At 35.2% G+C, this 10,846-nt stretch overlaps 1 protein-coding gene across 1 annotated transcript; it reads left to right on the top strand.

The window, feature by feature from the left end:
• The first annotated feature begins 2,873 nt into the window (after positions 1-2,873).
• On the top strand, positions 2,874-7,775 carry LOC112500647. The gene is made up of 3 exons (XM_025104175.1): positions 2,874-3,029; positions 3,139-3,229; positions 7,398-7,775. Exons 1-3 carry the CDS (start codon positions 2,954-2,956, stop codon positions 7,534-7,536), a joined length of 306 nt encoding a protein of 101 aa, XP_024959943.1. The 5' UTR covers positions 2,874-2,953; the 3' UTR covers positions 7,537-7,775.
• The last annotated feature ends 3,071 nt before the right edge of the window (positions 7,776-10,846 follow it).

The following is a 10,846-nucleotide window of genomic DNA, read 5'->3' as shown; positions in this document are numbered from 1 at the left end:
TGCTTAAACTTCACATACAATGGGTTTCCCCTTCCTACTTTGGAGTTCAAGGAACATGGATCATAGATTATTATCCTCTTTGAAAACATTTTCATGTTTTCGATGAATAATCTCTCCTTTTTGGTTCTCCAGAAAAATTCAACTATATGGCCGAGATGTGGAAGAAAGAAGATACAGTCTCATGATATTTTACAAAAATAAAATAACTAGTATCGTACCTCTTTCTTATATTCTTGAAGGATCTTCAAGATTGAGAGAGAGAATTTCTAAAGACTTGCTTGAAGGTGGATTCGGCTGGAGAGTGATTGATCTTAGAGAGAGTTTAGAGATATGAACAGTTTCAAGTTGGCGATAAAGAAAATGAGAGTTTTCAAAAGATGAAGGGTATTTATACAAGGATTTTAATGAAATAAATGGGTTGGCCTCTAAAGGCCCAAACTAAATAAAACTTATATTTTTTTTATAAGAATAAGCCCACTAAAATATTTACCCAACATAAATAGAATGACATTATTAAACACAAAACTCCATCTTTTGATAAATCAAGTGGACATTCAAATAAGACTTTTGTCTTTTAATTTTAAAAGTTTATAATATCAACTTTGTTTTATTTGGAACGATTCTATAATATTTGGCATTACATAAGTTAACTTTATCATTTGCCTGCTGAGGCGGATCTTCCAAGCTAAGAATTATGTGTACTAAGTCAGATGTACTCTAACCACCATGGGTAGATCCTAATAAATTTATAATTCTAAATATAGGATCTAAAAAAAATGCTAACCTAAAACTCCGAAATGACAGAATGCCACAGATTTGACTGGTTAAAATTTACGGATATACGAAAAATAGAGGGGGTAATTTCATAACTTTTACAAATAAGCTGCAAATGAGTTCATATGTGAACCAGTTAGATTCATATATGAACTATATGTTCATATGTGAATGCGTGTAATTCACATATGAATTATTTTAACCAATTCACATATGAACTAATTAACTAATTCACATATGAACCCTTATGATTCAGATATGAACTAATTAACTGATTCACATATGAACCCTTATGATTCACATATGAACTAATTAACTAATTCATATATGAACCAATGTGATTCACATATGAGCTAATTAACTGATCCACATATAAAGATATAGTTCATATATGAATCACACGAGTATGCATATGAACTCGTTTGCCGTTTATTTATAAAAGTTACAAAACCATCCATCTATCTTCCGCATACCAATGCAAGAAACTATCTGGTGCTTCATAATCGAAGCCATGAATGTTGACTAGATGAAAGACTAAGATTACTTTTTTACCTCTCAAATACTTACCACTTCTTAAATGAACATTTTCCCTTTTTCCTATTTATATTATTTATTTATTTTATATTATGTTTTTATCTAAAATTCCAATCTTTTTAGATTCCCCATGACCCATCGAGACCCCCTCTTTAAGTTCACGGCCGTTCCCTTTTCTCGATTATCTTCTCCCCGACGACCTCAACATTCCACCTCTGTCTCCCTCTCTCCCTTTTTCACGCTAGTGTTCCTTATCTATCGTTGCTCTCGTTGGTTTTCGTCCCCAACATCACCCTTCCCCAAACTTCGACGATCCAAACTCAAAGCCAGTCCCAATGCGCAACACGACGGTCTGGTATGTATTCTATTACGTTAAACCATCTCATTCTACCGTCGATATTCAACTCTCTCTCCCCCACCAACAACACCTACAACTTTAAAACCATTGGTCTCTTCTCACGACCATCTTGGTAACCATCTAGGTCACCATCTCCATCTCCATATCAATCGAGAAGAATGACATCAATAGTATAAACAAGAGTAAAGGTTATGAAGGCGTCGTCACTCGTTGGGGTGTCACCCATCTCCCTTGTAAGACTCGTAAGGTTTGCATGACGTAGTTTTTGTCAAAACATGGCATCTTGTAACTATTACCAAGGTGGATGAAGATGCAGATGGCGGCCAAAGTTTGTGGCGAGAAAAGGCTACTAGTAACAGGTCGGTGATCGTGTTTATTATACATATATAATTTATTAATTATAGTTAAAATATAACACATTAATTTAACAATCTAAAAACAAAAAAGAGAGTAAAAGAACAAAAATACCCCTGCTTAACAAATAAATTTTAACAAGTTAACTAAAAAGACGATATTCAAAGCAAAGTGCAAATCACAATAACTATTACTTGAACTTAGAGATGGCCAAATCGGCCCGGCCCGGCTCGGGACCGACAAAGGACCGGCCCGGGACCGGGACCGGTAAGGACCAGTTATGGGACCGAAAACCGGGACCGACCGAGACCGGGATCGGTTATGGGACCGACTATGAACCTTCCCGAAAATTCAAATAATTTTATAAATAAATGTATTTTTAAATAATTTTATAATGTATTTTTATAAGAAAACGTAATTTTAATTATTTTAAAACGCATTTTTAAAGTGTATTTGAGTGACCCAATTGTAAATTTTATAATGTATTAAAGATATATATCATTAAAAAAATAAAAAAAAAATCTTATTTTTTAATGCTAGGACCGGTTGGGAACGGGACCGGCGGCCCATAACCGATTATGAAGTACCTTGACCGGTCCTATCATTTTCAACCGGGACCGGTTATGCTGGGACTGGTTATGGCTGGTTATGAGAAAGGTTAGGACTGATTGGGACCGGCCCGAGACCGGTTTTTGGCCACCGAAATTTAGGGATGTTATTTGTAGTTGAGTGTAAACCACAAGGACCAAAACTGTAGTTTACTAATTTCTTAAATCTGCCCGCCCGCCCGCCCACCGTTTCGTTGGAGGTACCAAATTCGTTTTTCTCTTTCTTTTCGGTTTCCTCTATTTACTAATTTACGTATACCCCTTCCCCAACCTTTTTCCTTACCATCTCCAACCTTTTCCCTTCCATCTTACAATCTCAGCAAACATGTCGGATTCTAACGCTAAGTCTAATTTTCAAAGCATGCGGGAATGGATCGTTGAGCATAAGCTTCGCGCTGTTGGTAATTTCATTCTTCGCTTATGTAATTTGTATTATGTTCTTGTGTTTTCCTTGTCATTCTTATTGCAGATTTGATGATTTTTCTTGGGTCGGGTTTGGGGAAATGATAGGGACTTTATGGTTGAGCGGTATTGCTGGATCGATCGCTTACAATTGGTCTCAGCCCGGCATGAAAACCAGCGTTAGGATCATTCACGCAAGGTATTATTCATTTATCATACTTGTTTTCAGTAATAGTTAACCTTGTGGTTTTGGTCATTTTCGATTACAGCGATAACAAGTTGTTTTCTTAGTTTCTTATCAATTCTGCCCTAATTTTGATACGCTTTAAGATGGTAATATATTATACATTAGAGGATTATTAAAAATACTAGTACGTCTGGCGATTTCCATCTTACAAATCACTTAGGATTTTTCATTCTAAATTGATTTTCAAATCAGAAGCTGATTTCAATAGGATTTGAGATAGCCATTTGATCTGCTTTACTTTGTTGAAAGTATGGTTCTACAATTAAATCCATTTTGAGTTTTGTTGGAAAATCATATGATCGTTGTCCCTGATTATGTTAGTACTTCTGGTTCTTAACCAAATGGATATTGGCTTATCTATGTTGGAACTTTTCATTCTAAACTGATTTTTGAATCAGAAGTTGAATTCAATAGGATTTGTGATAGCCGTTTTAGTCTCTTGCTTTGTTTATATCATGGTTCTACAATTGAAATCAAATTTGAGTTGAGTTGGAAATTTATCTTGATCTTGATCCCTGGTTATGTTAGTACAATTATGATATTAGAACTCATGCTTTATCAAGCATGCTATCTCATTTTTTTAAGTCTACGTGTTCTTAATCAGATGGATATTGAATGGATTGTCTATGTTGCATGTTGGGTTATCTATGTTGGACCATCCTGACCCCCTTTTACATTAAGTAACCTTTCCTTGTTCCTTGATGCATGGAGCATATGGTAATAATCTATAATAACCTGTATGCTGCACTTGCACTTGTTGTCCAATGTTTAATTGTTGGAGGTACCCAGGTAGTATAATAGAGGGGCTTTTGGATTAATTCGGTTATATCATAGCATAAACTGATGGTCTGATTCATTTTTCAGACCAGTAAGAATGAATGGACATCTTTGATAAAACGACTTGGTTCTCCTGCCCTTGGTATATACAACAACAGTAACAAAACATTTTATCTTAGACTAGTTGCAGAAGGCTAACGATGAATGAAAAGAAATTGTAAAACGAGCATAACCTAAAACCAAATATAAAGACTTGAAATTCCAAAGGTGGGGGCTGAATGAGCACAACTATGCAAGGCCATCCATTAGGCTTGTGCCAGCTGAAGCAAATCTCTCTTCACTACTTCCCCAAATGTCAATCTCGAATCCCCTCTATTCTCTATTTGCCTCCTTATTGTATTAAATGGGGACCATATGGTTATAACCGATCATTAAACATTTCCAGTTTTTAGCCGGTCAAAATGTAATTGGTCTTGTACCGGATCTGGTCCTTGAAAATGTTTGTGGCATACAAATAGGAAATACCATTAGAAACAATCATTGATGTAACACAGCTCATCAAGATCTTCCAACAGTTTCGAACTTCATATGAGCATATGAGAGTTTTTTGTTTTTCTCTAACATATCTTGATCTCTCCTGTCAGCAAGGACAAAAGTCTATTATTGTCATTCATGGGTATCCAGGCATCCTGTACGCACCTCAACTAAAGCCTTAAGACTCTGAAGTTAATGGCTAGGTAAACCCTCCAATCACCCTACGGGGGCTTGAACAAGTGATCTGTAAAAAGCAAACCCAAGACCTTGCCGATTGAGCTACACTAAATGTTAAACGTCTAGTATTGTGTTGCAGCTCTAGCTTGTGAACATAATTGTTTACGATCCAAGTAAAACATTTGACTACATAGTCGGGGAACAAAAACAAAGATTTCCTTTACTAATTGCTATCATATACAAAAAAGCAATACTATAACCTAACATGTTGAGACCAGAGACCATCGAATTGTACTTCCATAATTTCTTATTCTTACTAACAAAAAACGGCAGTGTACCTAGATTCTGTTTCACTACCAGCTGCTGCTTGACGGCACTCTCTACGGCCTTCTTAACATTATTATCGCGTTGCTTGGGATTCCCATAACAAATGCAATTAGTTATGTTTGCTTCAGTAGGCATAATTTTTTCATTTTTTCGGTGTGCTCAAGGCAAGTGAAATCACCCCTTTAAGGCCTTGGACATATTCTGAAGGTTTTGGGCATCCTGGTGTGCCCCACACACCACAACCAGTAGCAGCAGCACTTTGTGTGTCCAATGCTGAAGAAGATGACTGTTGGAAGTCTGGACCAGTAGCTGGATATTTGTCCATAGTATCCTTGTAAAACGGAGACTTATTGGGCATACTATATCCTATTTTTGGACCGTTTGAGTAGCATGATTTGCAGATTCGATGGAATTTGGTTTCAGCTGTCCACTCTATGGTTGATTCATTGGAGGAATGTGTTCTCTTCCAGGGCTATGAGAAAAGTTAAGCTTACCAATATCAGGAACATATGTCAGGGAAGCAGAAGTAGTGCTGTATCCATCAGGCATGGGAGGCATAAAATGAGGAGTACGAAGATGAGGATTAGGTGAAAAGAAGTTTCCTGGAGCAAGTGTGGGGGTTCCTGAGGGATTACTGGGCCTTACTGACTGTGGATGATGGCCTTGGTAGCTAGTGACGTTATTGCTGGTATTCCACAAATAATCATGGCCAACAGGAATGTGATTGGGTTTGATCCACTTGAAGAAACATTAGGAATAAGAGAGTAAGATTGCTTGCTCCTGGGAGTCCTTGAATTGACTTAGCTTGCATATATCCTGGTTGATGAGAGTTTGAATTAATCTGACTTTCTAGAATCCCAATGGGTGGACTTGAAGTTCTTATAATTGGTTGACTCGAGTTTTTCTCCTTTGGTTTAGAATCAGTTGCTCTTCCCATGCTTGAGAATTTCTGCAATTCTGGATGGTGATTCCCATACATGTTATCTAAAGGTTGATGTATCTGAACTGACTCAGAAACTGGAATATGTACTGGATTGGCACTGAATATATGGCCATAGCTATTATCAACTGCTTGAGGTGGTTCACCATTTGTTATTGGTGGTCCTCCAGCCAAATGACTAGTCCATAGCCAGTCTTTGCAGCTGCAAGGAGAGATGGGGATGCTTTATGAGGCTGTGCTAGAACAATTTTATATGTTGGACCCGAGACACCCATACATCGAATTTCTGTGTTGTTCTATGATCAGTGTTGTCTTCAATGAAAAACCTTTAATTAGAAGCAAAATATTTTTCAAAACTTTTACTTGTACAGATTTAGATGTATCTACAGATTGTCAAAATAAATCAAAAAGGCCTCCCAGAAGTCAAACCTTGATCTAAAATGGATGTTGAGTCTCTAATGCCCATAAGCTCAACTCACCATGATCCGTTCAGTCCAACACTCGAGTTAGAAATGTCTATAAAAAACTATCTTTTGATTCTTTTCCCTCAGAGTCACATATATATAAGTTACCTAAGAAACAATCGAATGAAGTGTATATGTATTTTACAAGTCTCCTCTAGCGTTCCATCTTTTTTGGTATTATTTGATGTTGGTTTGAGTGCCTACACAATTACTTTGTGAGCTAGTATCTTCTACATCATATCCTTCTTTAAGTAAACTCTAACGTCATTTCTAGTTTTCTACACAGCAAGTAGAAATTCAACAGGTTGTTACAAGATTATGATAAAAAGATGATATTGCCTGACTTTTTAATTTATATTCCCCAAATACGGAAGAACATAGAAGAATAGAATTCAGTTTATGGGCTCCAATTAGTTGAAAATTTCGCCAGTTTCACCTTTTATGCTGATGATATTACATGTGAAGTCAGATTGGATGTGGGTCACTTTATGGTTTATAATTGGGAAAAACTCTTCTAATAATGCCAGATCCTTTAGGCTTTATGGGTCTACTTGCTCTGATGTTTAATCCTCATATTATATTACTTTTGTTGTTTTAGAGCCTTCTAATGAGAGAGTGAAGAGTGTTAGATTATCACTACAGCTCCACATTCTTTTAGTGTTGATGACGATGAAAAACTTGATTGCATACGAATTTCATATACTAGAACATGTCAGGAGACATTTACGGTGCTATTGGGATGACGATTTGTATATGACTGATGTAGAAGTTGTATAACCCTGGACTAGCTGGAGAGCACCGAATTGTTCATGATAAAACCTTTATTTCATTTAGTGAGCAAATTTTTTTTAATATTGTCCCATTTTAATGCTGCTTTTGGTTGGTTGTTTTGATTTACTAGGTTGCATGCACAGGCTCTCACACTGGCAGCATTAGCTGGAGCTGCGGTTGTTGAGTACTATGATCACAAATCAGGCGCAAAGTCAGAACGATATGCCAAGTTCCTCCCCCCTGTTGATTCCTACTCTCACAAAGACTAAATGGAATCTCTAATTCGTTATCGTTCATCCAATGTTTGGATACTTGATTATTCCTTTTGTAGATTTTCATAATTGTGTTTCATAGCATCTTACATGAATATTTTGCATTTGGAGTTTTCGTCAAAGAAATATCACTTGTTTCCGCTCTCTGAATTTTGGTAAATAACTCCACCTCCTGGTGGGATATACTCATTTCGTTTCGTTTGGTTTGGTTGTTGAATTATGTGGTTATTCATCAAGTTGAATATATTCTTATTCCATATAAAATTTATTGATATATTGAACCTATTTAGTATTGAACCTATTTAACTTTAAATTCCCCATTATGAAGAAATTATTGAGAATTTATCGAAGATGCTTTAAATGTGCCCATTAATACTCACGGGTTAGGTTCTGGTGAGAATGAAAGTTATAGTGAGAATCCTTCTCCATCATTGGATCAATCTTATTTGAGGATCAACACTTATCAGATGCATCGAGATGTGCCGGATCTATTTCTGTATTAAATGCAATTTATGGAGTGGGTGAGATTAAAAGTGAACAAGAGGCTAGATCTCTTCTTACTCTTTTACTTTAACTTTTTATCCTCACACAGTCCTCGTTTGTACCAATTAAAGGCTTTGTTTGAATAATTACATGTGGAGATGGGTAAAATTGGTAAACTAGTCTATCACAACCTCCAATTGCTTCGGTCTCAAGAAGAAAAAACAAGGATGGTTGTAAAATATGTATTTTTTTTCAATATAAACTCTTTTTTTAGTTATATATTAACTATTTTTCTTGTGTTTGATATGTGGACAAAAAAAAGGTTGATTAGGGCAACTATATGAAACCCTGCCTCTAAGGTCAAAATAAGAAACACAAGAACATCTAATATAATATGTGATCTTTTAGCATCAGTTACATGTGATTGAGAGTCAGACGGCCTTGGTTCCTGTCTTCCTCTCCAATGTAGAAAGTATCCTAACGTCATTGGAGGGTGCACAAGTTCATTTCTTACAATCTCGTAAACAAGTTAAAATGAAAGATAATGGATAAGGGTCGGATTTGAGTATAACAAAAATGGCGTAAAATGCCCTAAAGATCATTATTGGTATGCCTATCTTAAAGGATATGCTCCATTCCGTCTTTGTAAGCGGTCTATTTAACTAGTCTTGACCAATCGGTCTCGAATCAATCCGACCTTAACCGCTCTCAAATATCTATCTATAGTTAGGCGTAATAACATTCTCACAAATGGATGTAGTCTGAGCTAGGGTTGTTAACGAGCTAGGTCGAGTCGAATAGTAGGTTGTTCGAGCTAGGCTCGAGAAAATAATATCAGACTTCAGCTCGAATAACTTTTCGAAAGTAATGCTCAAGCTCGAGCTCAAATATTCATTATTCGAGCTTGGTGCTTGTTTAACAAATTTGAGTTAAAAATTATACATGAGATCAACTTTAGAGACTGGAGCTTAGTAATTATTATATTTTGATTGTATTAAGAATATATGAACATGTTTGACTCGAAAAAGGTATGTGTTCTAGTGGTTCGGTTCGGCTTAACTCGAAAAACTTAATTGAACTTTTGAACAAGCCGAGTCAAATATTGATATCAAACAAGATTTAGTTCGTGTTCGAGATAGACTCAAGCTCGAGATAAACGAATTCGAGGCTGAGTAGCTCGTTAAAAGTTTGAATTGTTGGGATTTATTTATAAATCCAATAATAATTGTGGGCTTACATGTTATTATATAATTATATTACGCTATTTTAGTAATGAACTAATTATGTGATTAATTAAAGAGAGCCCATTAGAACCCAATTTGGTATGAACTTAATGAGAGGAAGCCCATTAGGTTATAATTAGGGTTTAATGGGAACCCTAATTACAACTCTATATAAAGACGACTAGTATGGTTTCCAGACACCAAAATCAATACGTTCATTCTCTCCCCATTGGAAGAACATCAAGGATTTTGCGTTGAGGAAAGCCGTAATTTCAGATCTACGTTTCATACTCAAGCCTAACTAATGAAGACGGGTACGTGTGTTCTTATTCATATGTTCTTAATAATTCATTGTGATAATCTTTGATTCAACAAGTGGTATCAGAGCCACGTTTTCACATTGAATTATTATAAACAATTAGTTTTTTGTAGTATAATTGTTTCGTGAGGTGAATAGTTTTGCTATGGGGATTTAAAAGGTTTTTTTATTCTGTCGCCAATGATTCGAATGAATATCCAAAACTTTTTTTTGGATTAGAGTAATCGTGTGAAACAATTTCAATGGATGAATTTTTTTAATGGATATCAACGGTTTGAGATTTCTGCCGCCGTTTATTGTTCTTTAGATTCGTGATTATTATCCTTTTTTCGTTTCTCTAGAACTCAAGTTTGACAGCCATATATTGTATAAATTGTTTATATATATTTTGTGATATTCATAATCTGGATCTTTTATATGTCTAGAACAATATTATATATTGGATTCTTATGTATTCATTACGTACCTTTTTTTTGGTGAAATTGATTACTACCATTGTTATATTTTATTATTGTTATTCGTTGTTGTGAACGGAAAAGAAGTTTTTTTTTTGTTTAAGATAATTTCTTTCGTTCAATAAAGATTATGTTATGGCTTTCGGAGGATTTTGTTTGTTAGTTGGGCTATTAAGAAATAAATAATATTTCCCATTGAGATTAAGTGTAGATTGTTTGAAACATTAGTTTCGATGGAGTAAAATTATATCAAGATCCAAACTGTTTTATTATGTTTGCACTTAATTGTCTTGTATTTTAAAATAAATTGATTGACATAATATAGTTGCCAAAGTAACCTCTGTTGTGAAAATTAATTTATTTTAAGGTATAAAGATGAGTATATTTGTAATTTATGCGAATAATGATTGGCCCAAAGGAAAATTGTTATTTGGCTGGATAATTAATATACATGTGGTAATAAATATGTGATTGTTATAAAGTTTTCCATGTAAGCAATGACCGGCCCAAAGGAAGGGTATTGTTTGACATGATTTATTTTCAATATTTGATTACTACGTTGAGAGTACCACTTACAAGTTAATATTTTAGTCCAAAGATTAAATATTGATGTTGTGTTAGGTATTTTGTTAATGGGCCCACCAATGTTTCAAATTATTTATGTCATACATGCACGTATTTTCCTCCGATATGACATAGTTGCTAAGCATGTTATTTGTTTGTTTAATATACAGTTGCTAATGCTAATAATGTATCTGCTCAAATTGCTGGTATTCCTACTCTGACTGGGACGAATTATGCCATGTGGAAAGAGAGTGTGGAAATTG

This window comes from Cynara cardunculus (assembly GCF_001531365.2).
Source record: "Cynara cardunculus var. scolymus isolate 2C chromosome LG 17, CcrdV1, whole genome shotgun sequence".
Classification (NCBI taxonomy): domain Eukaryota; kingdom Viridiplantae; phylum Streptophyta; class Magnoliopsida; order Asterales; family Asteraceae; genus Cynara; species Cynara cardunculus.
The sequence above is the reverse complement of the archived record's forward strand: the minus strand, read 5'-3'. Positions and strand labels throughout refer to the sequence as shown.